The sequence below is a fragment of the Topomyia yanbarensis genome, chromosome 3 (genome assembly GCF_030247195.1).
Source record: "Topomyia yanbarensis strain Yona2022 chromosome 3, ASM3024719v1, whole genome shotgun sequence".
NCBI lineage: Eukaryota > Metazoa > Arthropoda > Insecta > Diptera > Culicidae > Topomyia > Topomyia yanbarensis.
The window spans coordinates 377,281,652-377,296,925 of record NC_080672.1 but is presented as its reverse complement, the minus strand read 5'-3'; the positions used below and the strand labels follow the sequence as shown (position 1 = coordinate 377,296,925).

General features: G+C 39.2%; 2 protein-coding genes across 4 annotated transcripts in view; one reads left to right on the top strand and one right to left on the bottom strand.

The window, feature by feature from the left end:
• Positions 1-5,004, top strand: part of LOC131694135 (uncharacterized) — a 118,389-nt gene extending 113,385 nt beyond the window's left edge. For 2 of the 3 annotated variants that reach the window (XM_058982581.1, XM_058982580.1), the window contains exons 6-10: positions 3,172-3,312; positions 3,463-3,532; positions 3,612-3,775; positions 3,832-4,030; positions 4,352-5,004. In XM_058982581.1, the coding sequence (XP_058838564.1) occupies positions 3,172-3,312; positions 3,463-3,532; positions 3,612-3,775; positions 3,832-4,030; positions 4,352-4,496 (719 nt within the window). In that variant the 3' untranslated portion in view covers positions 4,497-5,004. Of the gene's footprint in view, positions 1-3,171; positions 3,313-3,462; positions 3,533-3,611; positions 3,776-3,831; positions 4,031-4,277 lie in introns of all 3 variants that reach the window. The other variant, XM_058982582.1, reaches the window with a different exon arrangement.
• Positions 5,005-5,176: 172 nt separating this feature from the next.
• On the bottom strand, positions 5,177-15,035 carry LOC131694139 (apyrase-like). Its single transcript, XM_058982585.1, has 3 exons — positions 13,992-15,035; positions 5,880-6,128; positions 5,177-5,812 (listed from the first exon to the last, which is right to left on the bottom strand). Exons 1-3 carry the CDS (start codon positions 14,941-14,943, stop codon positions 5,361-5,363), a joined length of 1,653 nt encoding a protein of 550 aa, XP_058838568.1. The 5' UTR covers positions 14,944-15,035; the 3' UTR covers positions 5,177-5,360.
• Positions 15,036-15,274: the final 239 nt, after the last annotated feature.

The window sequence follows — 15,274 nt, the reverse complement described above, 5'->3', positions numbered from 1 at the left end:
ATTTTTCAAAAGCTTTCGACAAAGTACCGTACATCATCGCAATCCTGAAATTCAAACGTTTAAGAGTTCCCACCTGCCTGACTAACTGGTTGCAGTCTTATCCTTCCGATCGCTCGGCATTCGTGAGTATAAAAGCGCTCAAGCACTTGCAGACCATCCACAGGTTACCCGCGAGGCAGTCATCTGGGCCCTCTTATTTATATTTTGTTTATCAACGATATCTGTAGTCGTTCTGGAAAATTGCTATAATCGGATGATCTTAAAATCTTCCGAACTATCGCTTCGGTACATGAAGCCATAGTGCTTCAAGAATAGACCTGTATTATTCAAGAATGGTGCACGTTTAACGATATTGAAGTCTACGTTAATAAATGAAAAGTAATTAGCTTCGGACGCTTGCTTACTCCAGGAGGGATGAATACATTCTACAAGGAAGAACAATTGAAAGCGTCGACTCAATCCGTGACTTGGGAGTGCTTTTCGATAGGAAATTGGGCTTTTCCGACCATATCCCCGCGACAACTGCTAAGGCTTTCGGAATGCTGGGCAGAAAGCGGTGTGGGCACCATTCCATGCCGATCAAAATGACCGACTACAACGTATACAAAGATGTTTTGTGCAATTCGTTTCCATGGAATGATCCAGTTATATTGCCTCTTTACGCCGATTGATGTATACTACTCGGTCTGCAGACTCTGGCGACTCGCCGTATTTTCCTGCAAAGAGGTTTTGTTTTCGACTTGCTGTCAGGTAATATCGACAGTTCAGACCTTCTCTAGGGCGTTAATTTGTATGCGCCTCCCCGTGTTCTTCATAATCCCACTTTGTTGTGGATCCCTAGACATCGTACTCCATATGGACAAAATAATCGACTGAAAAGATGTTGCCGCAGATTTAACAAAACTTCTTCATTGTTTGATTTTAACATTTCCAAGCATAGATATAAGTTATTATTAAGAAATATATAGTGTTAAAAGGTATCTGTGCGGTGTATACCGACGATTAAAAATAAAATTAAAACTGAATTTACACAGATAAAATCAGACAATTAATATGCTGACGAAAATTATTCACCGACGAAACCCAACTTAGTTGGTTGAATATCGTTTCAAGAATATAAACAACAGGCAAATTAGTCCGGGTTCATACAATGATTTAACAAGAAATCTAGGGATGCACACCAAAAAATAATGAAATTTAAACGACATGTAAATCAATACGAATGTAAACATACGATTGAATCAAAAATTTGATTGAAAATTACGTTAAAATCAATTGGAGCATCAAACAGCATACAATTTTACACTTTCATTCGTGTAATATTACATGTCATTCATTTAGCAGCAGTATTCGAGTAAAAATACATTGAAGTGCATTGGTTTTCCGTTTAAAGAAACTGTAATTTTCAATCCACGTGTAAAATTATAATAAAATTCGTTTAAGAAAGCACGACATGTCGTGTGTATTTGTGGTGAAACTTAATTTTACATTTTTATTCATGCTCCAAATATGTGCATGAAAATAAACTTAAAATTACAAAATATTTTTTTCTGTGTGTGGTCGATATTGAGGACTGTTAGATTTGACCATTTTTTCGTCAGTATCCACGCATACCAGGAAAAGTTTTAACAAAATTCTAAATTCGATTTAGCCAATATTAAATAAGATATATTTTGCGAAAAAGCGAATTCCCTTTTACCATCAGGCTGGAATAGTCTACACAGATAAAAAAATTCATGTAAAATTATGCTAACTATACTGCACATAAAGGGAACGCGACCAATGGTGTAAAATTATACGAGTGATTAGGTTTACATTGACCACAAATTGTACTATAAATTACTTACGTATGTATTGGTGACGAGACCGACATAAAAAAAATCCATTAAGTAATACCAACACTTGAACCGACAATCTTTGACTCACCAGAGACACCCCCTTATGGACTAGACTAAAGCGACACATAACAATGTGACTGCAAAGTGGCGTACATAAACTTCGCTTGAGCGTGGACGATCCAAGCGCATTGAGTTGCGGCTCGTGCATGTATGTGTATGACGCAGTTAGCTTTTCTCTCTGCTCAACACCGTTTCGTTTAAAATCGTGTAAAAATAAGATATTTTACCTGAAAGTTGAATGAATAGCGCGGAGGTCTCGAGCAGAATAATGTAAATTTCCATAGGAACATACAGATTTGCATGATTTTCAGGGGTCAATTTATATGCATGATATATAGCGGAAATTTATTCGTGAAACATAATTACACGAATAGTTTTTCTGCGATATCAGGAAATACGCTGAAGTTAATTTTCATATTTTTTTGCTGTGTAAGGCAAGAATGCTTTATACACACACCAAAAAATAACGAAATTTAAACGACATATAAATCAATACGAATGTAAACATACAACGATTGAATCCAAAATTTGATGGAAAATTACGTTAAAATCAATTGGAGCATCAAACAGCATACAATTTAACACTTTCATTCGTGTAATATTACATGTCATTCATTTTACAGCAGTATTCGAGTAAAAATACATTGAAGTGCATTGGTTTTCCGTTTAAACGAACTGTAATTTTCAATCCACATGTAAAATTAAAATTCGTTGAAGAAAGCACGACAAGTCGTGTGTATTTGTGGTGGAACTTAATGTTACATTTATATTCATGCTCCAAATATGGGCATGAAAATAAACTTAAAATTACAAAATAATTTTTTCTGTGCAGGTGTTGATTGAGAATCCGGAACCTTGCACGTCTCACACCAATGACACATCATGCTACATCATGTGGTTGTGATGAGCATTGAATTGTTAATTGCGATACGGAGGACTGATTGATATCTGTCGGGACTTGAATTCTGTTGTATATTCAAATTGTTGTTATCGCACCCCGATTCATTGAGTACAGGTTCATTCAAGTCGTTTCGTTCAATGATTTAATTCTTTATATGCACGAACCAGTCTCAGGAGGATGGTAACACAATAAATGAATGGTAAAGAATCTTAATAGACAGTCATTTGTTATCGAACCGGTAGATATGTTTTTATTAGCTAGTTTGCTTCCGCACTTTGATCGTTATCAAAGGCCACTCGTTCAGGGCTTGTATTTATAACGGCGACTCAGTAAATGGACAGTACGATAAGAATTTATATTTCCTCCTTCCAGGACTCTCTGACATCGTCAACATGCTAATCACCAAGTGCCGAAGTTTGGTAATTGATCCCAAAAACAACCTTGGCTTCACACCACTGATGAAAGCTGCCCTCCAGGGAAGGACCCGTTGTGCCAAGCTGTTGCTTTTCGCTGGTAAGCTCTTAGATAAATTTCTATTCTCTTCCTTATGACTGTAGGAATGCTAATGATAGATACTTTCTATCGTTTCTTGTTGTTTAGATAATCATTACAATTTACGTACGTGACTTATGTTCTATTAATTTCTTTTAAATTTTCGGACAGGGGCATCGCCAGTAGAGACCGATACCGGACGGGGATTTAGAGCGGAGCAGTGGGCTCGATTTTGTGGAAGGTAAGACTAAGCTTTGCGTTAACCTATTCCGAATATCGAATGTGTTATCTTAGTAAATTGTTGAACCTCCATTTTCCAGACACTCGTGTGCCGAGACGATAGAACAATGTGCCCGAGCACGACTGCTGGACAAATCTACGCCATGTGGCAAGTGGTCCCATGACATAAATCTTCCGATCGAAAAGAACGCCTTGAAGGCAACCAGAAGCAGCAGTATCACACCACAAACAACTAGCCAAAATGGTAGGCTGTAACGTCATAGAGTTTCTGCTTTGATACTAACGATTATGTTGTTGTAGGAATTCGTTCCAAGTTCCGCAAAGTATTTCCCTTCAATTTCTCTTCAAAAGACAAGCAGGCTTCGAAGGAAGTTGACGAGAACTATACCAAAGATTTGGTAAATTATCTCAAATCAGCCACAATTTGCGTCAGCGGACCAGCGCTGTCTGCCAACAGGAAGATTATTCAGAGCCTTATCCGACCACTAGAAGTGCCAAAGTAAGCCCTAGACCACCCCGGTCATAGTAATACTACTTCGTGCTTGATGCCTAACCGATTGAACCTTGAAACCAAACACGCTGCAGCTCCGCTTATTTTACACTTAATCCTGTTCACAACTAACCAACCATTACTTAACACTTACCCAGTAGAATTATCGCTTACCTTACGCAGTAGAATTACCCGGAAATGCTAAGCGAGACTAACCAGCTAACCATCATCACCCCTCTCCAAACCATAACCGTAGGATTACAAACTAAACCAACAAAGCTTCTTACTATAAGTACTTGAAATCAAACAACGTTGAACCTTTACCCGTAGACTAGAAGTGACTTACGCCAACAATAATGCACTTATCAAAAAGTACGAAGCTGCGGATTACGGCAGCAGCGGTACGGAGATCGTAGACGAGCGACGAGAGTCTTCACCGGTACCAACGGCAGCGAGAGGAAAGGTCAAAAATTAGTAGCCAGTGACACCAATTCTTCAATACTCTAAGTTTAAATAGAGCAAAGTAATGCTTGAATATCATAGTTTTTCTAATAAATAGTTCTTAATCTCTTTATCAGTAACTGTTAATATTTCTTATACATAGTTGATACACCAAAAAGTGCATTGAGTTGACATACCAGCGTTTTCTGCTATAGTGTCTAAAAACCTGAAATATTGTATGTAATCTTCCTTGTCGAAATACCTTCTTCTCTAGCTTGTAAGTAAGCATTATTAAAATATAACTACTTCGGATAGACTGTAACGGAGAAGATTTCCTTAACGAAGACTATTTACTACATGTTTACATGAATCTCTACAGATACGATATAGTAACCATGATTGTAGTGAATAGAGCTTACCAATCTGTAATACCAACAAATACATGAATAGTACTTTTTACTCAAGCTGATGTAATTTATTTAGGCATAAGAGCACTCACTGCTGGGCGAAAAAAATGTCCAATAAAAATAGATATTAAATAATTGCAGGGTTGTTGGAGTTATTCGACTTTGAGCCGTCGATGACAACATTTCAGAAATTGGTGTGTTCTAATTCACGTTCAAACAATTAAGCCTATCTATCTATCTACGTTTTCGATATGAAGAACACATAAAATTTTTCAGGGACTATCGTCTAAATCCAAACAACATTAAATTTACTTTATCTTATATTATAAAAAACAAGTTCAATTCAGGAACGATCAATTAAACACTGTCACTCACCCGAGATAACGGTATGTATCTGTCTATATAAAACTGAGCGTCTGACCTTATCACTCTAATAAATTCGTCAGATTGTCTTGTTTTACGTCACTAAAAACAACAACGATTGTCATCTATCACGTGTGAACCTTTATTCTACCGTCGATTCCCTGCATCACCGGAGAATGTTCCTTTATGTATTTTTCAAAAGCGTCAACGTCAATCGGACCGTTTAATGTATTCCGGCCGTACTGGGGGAACACGGTGAATCCGTCACCCCCGCCGGCTATGAACGAGTTTGTTACCACTCGGTAGTATTTGAGAGCTTGCAGTGATTCGTATTTAGGAACCATGCAATCGTAGCAAAGTACCTCAACTGCTAGAACCCGTTGCCCGACGGGATTGGTTACGTTGTATACCACACGTAGCCCGGACACCTGCAGCATATTTGCAGCGTTAAATCTATCCTCGTCCCTAGCTTTCTCCACGGCGTATTCCAGCATACTGAGCACCCGGTCGCCTCGCAGTTCGACACATACTAGCATGTTCTCGAAGGGCAGCACTTCGATCAGGTTCATGTAGCTGATGTCTACAATTGAAGACAGTTTTGCTTTAGTAAGCCTTAGATACTTCCAGATCCCTTTCAGATTATTTACCTCCTTTGAACATGTTCACGCGGAGCCCTCCTACCGCGATTACACCAATAGCAGCATACGTCCAGTGACCGGGTTCGGCCAGGGGAATGAAAGCCGCCACCATGGAATCGGCGACAAAGCTTCCCAGATTGCACTCGCCATAGCCGCAGCTCGATTTCAGCAGGTTTACTGAGGTAGAACCAATTCGTCGCCCGCCCGCCTCATCAATAGCTTGTTTCCAGGGGATGAGCGCCTGAACGATTTCGGGATCTGTTGAATGGAATTCAAATATTAATGACATTAAATAGTGCAGTTCAGTCGGCTTCCTCCTCTCGTACAGATCAGAAGCCAAAAAGCGCACCGCTTGCGAACAGCATACAAACAAAAAATACCACCTGCCCCGCGCTACTCTAACGTGTACGTGTAACATATAGACACAGTAAAGTCCCGTTGTCCGCAACTATGAGTAAAATGAGTAAATCGCAAAATAAATTATGCCCATTACGGGAGACCACAATCGCGATTGACTTTTCGCAGACCTGCCATAGAACTACAGTGCGCTAGGTGGAACAGATGACCAAGGTGAAAATTGAACTTGTTCTTTCAGAATACAGCTACATCATACGAGACAAGTAGTACTGATCAGAGCTTAAAAAATTGACACCGCTGCATGAACTTGAAAGAAAACGAATGCGCTGCGATGAATGAAATTTTTGGTTCGTTTCCATCGTTATTCGTTCTCCCAACGCAGCGCTTTCAGGTACGGACATGTTCGGTTTCAGAAGCAAAGTGAATTTTATTTCTATGCTGACTCTGAGAGGAATTATCGATCACAAGTGCACCAGATATAGATAACGAAGTTCACTTATGCTCGAAAATGTAGAAGGTGCTAACTTCTGCCTTCAAACTGTCGACACAATAACAAATGAATGTTTTGGTTGGTGAATGAATTTATATTTCCTCTGCACTCAAGCATTCGATTCTGCATGAAATTTCAGTCAGTTGGAAAGTGAATGAATGAGAGAGGCGTTGAATCTGAATGTCGGTTTCGGTAAATGCAAGCAGAAATAGGTAACTGATTTTGAAATTTCGTAACACTGGTACTGATAACCTTCACCTACTTAGCAGAGGCAGAAAGCTTCACAACGAAGAATAACATGCAATACGACGTCGAATGTCAAAAAACCTCCAAACCGAGATCCCCGTGTATATGAACCTTGATCTAAAGGAAATACGTCTACACGATTTTGCACCTCGTATTAGTATGGATTATATGAAAGAATTCATGTCGAAGTATGGAGAAGTGAAAGCCGTTACAAAGGACATTTGGAGAAACCTATTCCCTAGCATTCTCAACGGTGGTCGGGTGGTACGAATGCGTCTGAACCAACCTTTACCGCCTAACATGAGCTTCGAGGGCTTATCATTCCAAGGTGTTAACTACATACAAAGCCCCTCCCCCTCCTAGATTGATGGGTTTGACGGAATTGCAAACATCATCAAACATAATTCGTGCATCAATTTTAAAGAACCTCCGACATACGATTGCATTAAGATGGTTATTGCATTACGCCTCGATAGTGGTGCATCGAGGAGACCGAAAGAGCTTATGGGCCTTTTTATGTTTTGTGTACTCTGCACCAGCCCTAACTAACGATCAACCACAAGCCTGTGCGCGCTGGGGACACCCAAGCTCATTAAGTTTCCTCGACAAGCAATCTGCGACAAGGTTTCATAGAAGTGGCGACAGCTCAACACCTTGAGGACATCCGTCGACACTTAGTTTCCTTCTCTCTACTAGTCTTAACGATGAGCACAGATGTTCGTTGCTAAGCATTGCGTGTATCCAGTTCGTGATATATGAAGATACTCCATGACCACGTATTGCTTCTAAAAAGGATTTCAAAGACACGTTGTCAAAAGCACCTTCAACATCAAGAAAAACTCCTAAACTTGATAGCTTTTGCAAAAAAGCTTTCTAAATGTTGTAGATACCATTGTGTAACAGGGTGGTAGTAGACCTATCCCGCTGATATGCATTTTTCATTGCATGCACCCAAGTCAACATCCCGAAGAAGGTCCGACTGTCATAAATGGACAAACCACTATCTGCACATATGGTGAAATGTTTTCAAGGATCGTTTATCTCGTTCCCGGTAGGTGCTATCAAGGCATTGAAGCGGTACAGCTCAAGAGGGCTTTCAAACCAAATGTAGAACTTTATACTTGGGAAGGTTCCATAAAGTATAGGGCTATTAAGCAACCGAAATGGGACGTAAAGACAAATATTACAACCAAGGCGCGGGCTTGAAAGCTGCATGCTCAGTATCTCATCAAATTCAATAGATGCATCCTTATGGACGATTTAATGTATGCTAAATTTGACTTGAAACAGCTTCAGCGGCAGAAGTTTTATCTTGTCAGGGATCGCGGAAATGTTTTCAAAAAAATATTAATTTGTTTTTGCGGACAAGTTTGACGATTAGCTGATGAGCTGGGAAACTGCAGTTGTGACCAGAAGATTTCGATTTTCATCACAGCGAACAATATGAACCAACCGTTATACATCAACGAATGTCTAACAAAAATGTGCATTGCCGTTCATTATATCCCACCAGGGTCTCCTTAATATTCAGACTGATTTGACGAGTTGTTCACTACAGTAATAACCCGACCAGAAGGAAATAACACAATTATAACTCATGCTGATATTTTGTTACGAAAAATTTCCTATCAAATTTTGTTATAAAGTAGAATCCGTTAGGTGTTAAAATAACAAAAATTCTAACAGAAAATTCTCTACTGATATCAAATTTATAACAAACGTTGATAGCAAAATAACACATGCAGCAAAAGCTTTTATAGCATTGCCCTATGATTGCATACCTGCTGGCTGATTGTTATTATGAATATATGACATGCAGATTATTATTTGTCGATATTGCCGCTTTGAACCTGGGTATTCTGAGTTTGATGGGGAAGTTTCCTGCATGAACCAACGACGTTGTTTTCGACTGATGTTTAATGTTAGCATAATATTCCACGCATCCGTCAAGGGCAAAACGATTATAAATGCAGAAGACGTTTCCAGAACGCACACATTGAACTTAGCCCAAGCCTACGTGCTGTTTGTTTTCCTGGTGTCATACGCTTTGTTTTTATTCAGTTTTAATCACTAATACAGTTGCATATATGACGATAGACTGAATAGCTTTATAATATCTTTTCAGATTAGGAAAGAGGGGCTATTTTTAGATTCCAAATAGTGTGCTTTGGCGTTTCTCCTGTACGTTAATGTGTTTTACACGGTTTTTAAAAATATTGTTGATGCGACATGATAACATTGAGCGGATATTTTACGTACATTATTTTACGGCGAATACGACAAATCTTATCCAGGATTCCTCGTAAATTTAAAGCAACATATGAGTTTTGAGGTTTCATTATTTTGTCTCTTTTTGGCACTTTTGATGTGGGAAAGACTAAACAAACCAGTACAATTATCTCGCACCTAATAAATTGCTAAAAATGCAAAATCTTTCACAGAAGTTATATCTATCAACTGCGAATATAACAGATGTATGAGAAAATTCGAGAAATTTTTGATGTTTCTTTGATGGGACGGATTCTTGAATATTTCATGTTTTTTCTGTTACACATTTTTTCCCACATTTGATTAAATTTTAAGGAGGAAATTAACAATATTTTTGCATTAAAGTTTTTAGATATTTCAAGGATTATCTAAAACGCATTCAAATCATTTGTCAGTTCATGAGCATGAGCATGAGCATGATGACCGTACAATTCGTAGTTGCTACTCCGTGATTGACCAGAACAAGCGAAATTGCACAAAGAACCAACGAATGGAGCCTGGGAGTAGCTTCCCATCCTCAGTGTGCACGTTTCGAGAGTTTCAAATTTTGAAGTGTCAATAACGGCGCCGGCCACGTCCTTACAGTCATCGGGGAAGGAAGGGAATGTTAGTGTGATAACCGTTGTTATAGAGACCGTGTATACCTCTGCATCTCCACGGTTACCACGGAAAGGAGGTTTTGTTAGTGGGATGGGATACATAGTTACATAAATCTGGATTCACCTTGGTATGTGATACAATCTATGCGACTCTCAGAAGCGTTATAAGTTAATAATTGCTCTGGGCAGCCGGCTGCCGAGAATTTCAAGAAGATTTATCGTTTGTTGTATTAATTTGGGAATTCTAGGCTTAAAGATATGCAACTTAAACTCCGGACAGCCGACCTCGGGAGTATTGCTTTTCTTTGATTGAACAAATATTTTTATAAGACAAGGGAACTTTCAAGTTTCTTTACTCCGACGAAGATCGAAAATCTTAGAACAATAACATAGAATATGATACGATTGTCTTAACTCTCCGGAGATACCCGTCGTAATGGAAAAGTTGTTACTTGACTGAATATTACTATCTTACTATCTTAGTATAATTATCGAGATTAAATCGCGATATAAGCATATATACTTTCTTTATACAGTAATGAGGAACAAGCCGGTTTTTGTAACTATTATTCACGCGCGATGTTATGCTATCTCACGACGAATTCGCGCTGGGGTATGGTAATGTTTGTTTTTATTTTTCATGGTTCATCCCAAATGAAAAACCCTAATTTTAAGTATTGAAAGGTACCTTGAAAGGGGACCGAGAAGTCGCCGCTGGGGGTCCGCGAAGCAAAATATCCCCTCCGAGTGGATATAAAAAAATCAAGTCTTGCTTCCCAACAGACTGAAAATGATATATTGACAGCGATGTTTAACATCGCAGGGTGATTTCTAAGGGGCCCGTGGCACGAAAATGCTTCAGAACCGCTGATATAGACCGATGCAGAGAATCCCTTCTCAATCCAATATTCCCAACGTTACTCTCAATGGAAGCAAACTACATCCCATCGACTTACAAAATTTTGGACTCTATATACAGACTCGCGAATCGTAAAAAACGCAACCAAAAAGGAAAAAAACGTTTTGACAGTCCTTCTGGACGTAATCCCCGACACCTCGCAAGACCGGGCGCAAAGAGTCTATAGAAAATCATATCCGCAGAAAACCGTTAACAAGAAAATACATAGGTAATACATGTAGTAATGGATTTTTTACACGATTCACGCAGATAATCGATTAATCATTATAGCAATAAAAAAAATCAATAATCGGCTGTCAGTTTTCCGAATATCCAGTAACTCAACCAACTGATATCCGTTAAGCACCACAAAATACCACAAAGAGGCCACCACCCAAGTTTGAAAATCGCGGAACAAAACGGGAAGACTGTCCAAAAACACCAAGCCACTCATACCTGTACGCAGTAATCGGTTGTTACGGTCTACTAATCGAATACACCAATCGGGCTCTCGAAAATCACTCGACCAGCAGATAACAATTTGTCAAAATCGGACATCACTAAATCCAAAAATTTCGCACAACTTCTATGTCTACTTTCACCCGCGGTACACCCAACACAACACCAGACCAGATGACTCGCAAGCCATCAAAAATCTCGACTCGCACCTCTCCCATGTCGCTGACAGTGCACTACACCGGTGTAGCAGTGCACTACACCGGTGTAGGTGTAGTTTTTAGCTTCCGATGGCCCTACATTTTCTGACAAAGTGAAGTTCAGGAATGTTGAGATTTTTATCACTGTTTAGGAAAGCAAAAGTACACTAGCTTTAGTGTCAGGCCTTCATGAGACCTCAAGAAGTCACTTTTGGAGGTATTCGTTAATGTAGATTTGTCGGTAGACGGTTTAATTAAAAAAAACTAATTTAACACATCTACAGATCGCTTGCAACATAAAAAACTTTTTGTGCAATTTGACAGCTCCATCTTAGGCCAATTCAATAAATTCCCTACATGAAAGTTTACTTTTGTTAAAAAACGGTTTTAAACCAAAGCTGGAGGTTAAACCTTGGCATGGAAGAGCCGGTATATTAATATATGCTATTACTTAGTGTAGAATTAGATTTTGCCCTTTACGGCTATTATACAACCGCCAGAAGAAACTTAAAACGTTGGTACACAATCGAGAATAGCGAATCAGAAAAGCTGACTATATATCAGTGATTTACTAAATACAGAATGGATAATGGTTATGATGTATGGTCCGTCCAGGTTAAGTCTTCGGTACGGAGCAATACCTCGACCTAGGAACTCCTAGCATGTTGTTAGTCGCCTCTTACGACATGGGAGCAGTCCCCAGAGGTTCTATTCTTGGCTGAAATAGTGCAAAAAGATTTCAGCCCGCCGGACACCACACGGCTTGCATTCAAATCATTTGTCAGTTCAACCATTAAATATCAAATTTATTTTAAGGGGCATGAAGAGTTATAATACTCAAGTAAACTCAAACACTTTTTATGCGGAGGATAAAATAAAAAAGTCGCGATAGTTTAAAAATTCAAAAAACGCACAACCTAGAAACCCACAAACTGGATAAGGTTTGAGTGCTCATAAAAACCCGCATAAATTGGAGAAATCGCACTGAAAGTCTTATCAATTTCCTCAAAATACGCTACGAAAATTTTGGAGATCAGAATAATATATATTTGGAGATCAGTATATATCAAATAGTTTTTGTGACCTGAAAATTCGTTTTCGCAATATGCAGTTTAGATTAGAGGAAAATTAATTATATTCTCATTTGACTAAGCCATAAAAACTAGTTTTAAAATGCTTTTTGATTTCAATTCGCGTTTCTTCATTTCATGTGGACTGTTTCATACTACCTCCTACTCGACGTAATGTGTCAGACGAGTGTCTCAGAAAATAGGCAAGTGTCGTCTCTTAATCTAACTACAACCAAGTAAGTTCATCAAACACCTCACTGACAAGTTCTCCGACCACTTGCATATAAAACATGTCTATACTCAAAACGCAGAATTTTGAAAATCTAAATAAAAAAATCAAAAACTTCGAAAATTCACTTTAAAAAGTTGAATTTTGACGCATAAAAAGAGGCTTCAGTGTATAAGCAAATAGACTGTCATTTGTGTAACCGTTAGCATTCAAAGATGATTGTGAAAGAATATATAACTTACTGTAACATCATCGTTGTATGCGTACATTAATATCATATTATTAATCCAATGATAGCACCAGAAGATATAATCTTGATATAGTTTTCTTGCATTCCTGATCGGTATATCATAAAGATAACACAGAGAGTAATAAATATTTACATGAGATATAAATTTGATAGCTTTCTGTTATGATGTTCTGATCGGGAATGCGCAACAGTGGTACTGCGATAATTACACGGACGTCATTGAAAAAAGAGTGAACCCACCGGATCTCCGCCCAATCGAAATATATTTGGATGATACACTGAGCTAAACTGAAGAAAAGTGGAAAAGTGACTAAGAATGCTATTTCAATGATCAGATGCTGGAAAAAGCAACCGGCGAACTTAAACAGCAGCTTGTGCAGAGGGAGATGACACATATCAGGCACCAAATTCAAATTTTTATACGAGAGGGATCAAACTAGCAAAGCATATACAGTATCTTTAAACTACAATAAATACTTAGTAATTTTCTGGCAATAATGTTTTATTTTAAACCAACAGATGCTAAGATACTTGCGATTGAGCGCGTACCAATACCAAATTGGCAGAACTTTAAAAGAAGAGCAGCTTGATATCAGATCTGAGGGGGGCGAGCACAACGTGGTTAGTAAATCGATTGCCTTGTACGCAGCACACCTTGGTTCGATTCTCAACCCCGCACATAGGGTTAGAGATTTTTTCAAAAGAGATTTCTCTAACCCGAAAAGAGGCAAATGACCCGAAGGTTAAAACTTCTATAATCTAAATTAAACAAAAATCAGATCTCGACGATTCATACATTTCATGGGTGAAATTTTTTGAACTTTAACGATTTTGCGGAACCTCTTAATCATGTTCAATTGAGCTCCAATTTTACATAGGAACTTTATTCCAGGTGCTAAAGCTTTTGCACTCAACCCATTTGCAAAATTTAATGGTCACTTTTTCCCATTCATTCCCATGGTACACATTTCCCTGACTGATTATGAAATTTGCAATAATTTTCACAACCAATTCTACATTATAGCACAATTGTATAGTAATAAAGAAATGGCACTCACCAGGTACGACACTCGTACTCAAATAGATTGGATTCCCCTCCCACCGTTGAATAATACCCGCTTCGTCGAAAAACAATACTATATCACCAACGAGCTTAGTGTAGGCTGCCGCTTGCACAATCAACACTTTATGACCACCTTGCTGCGTAACAACCACTGGATATTGGTCTACCGCTAGACCGGGTATTCCGCCATGCTCGCCTGTGTACAAGAACGTGTGTGAATGACCGCCAATGATTATGTCAATCTCAGGTCCGGCATGGGCCGCAATTTCCCTATCCGTGTCAAGGCCACAATGAGACAACACTAGAATAATATCAATTCCTTGCTGCTTCAGAACTTCCGCTTCTGCTTTCACGGTCTCAACTTCATCCTCGAACACCAGCTTTCCCGTGCTTCCCGCAGCCGTCAACTCATTCATATTGCGTAAGATCACCCCAATGATTCCAATTTTGCGCCCATTCCGTTCGACTACCATCGACTTCCTATAGTTTCCAAATCTAGGCTCGTCACTATTATCCACATTCGCCAGCAACACCGGAGAATTTATGCGTTCCATGAACGGTATTATACCATCCAATCCGTGATCAAACTCGTGGTTACCAAGCGTCATAGCATCCGCTGGGAGCATGTTCAAAAACTCCACCGTCGCATTCCACCGGTGCATGTTGTACCACAACGTTCCTTGGAAGTTATCTCCCGCGTTGAAGTACATCGGATTCGTTCGTTCTGCAAGCAGTTGTTTCACAACGGTCACTGTCCGAGCATATCCACCTACACAAACCGCTCCAGTTGACGAGTCACATGTCACACTATTCGTATCGACCTCCTCGAAACGCGCGTGGAAATCATTGATATGAATTATGGATAACTCGTACGGAGCTTGCTGGCCTCCCGCACTCCAGGATAGAGCCACCAATGCTAGCAACAGTAAGCTACTTCGAGCCATCATATTGCTACACTAAAATCAAAATAGCCAACAGCCGCCAGTGTAAGACTGCAAACCGATACGGCCCCGATTGAGGGCAACGAACAACTAAACTGGCGACTGAGTATAACCTCCGGATGTATAATAGGCTTTTAACACTTATACAAACGAGAGATAAACGATTGGCCAATATTTTGCTGTATTTCATATAGGTATAAGATTTTTGCTTGTCCGTAATCAGCTGGGGATATCTCAGAGCCGAACAGCGGTAGGTGATTACAGGCAATTTATCTTCTCATTCTTTCTACCCTATCTCAGACCATTATCGCTGTCATGGGGATGAAATACTTTGGTA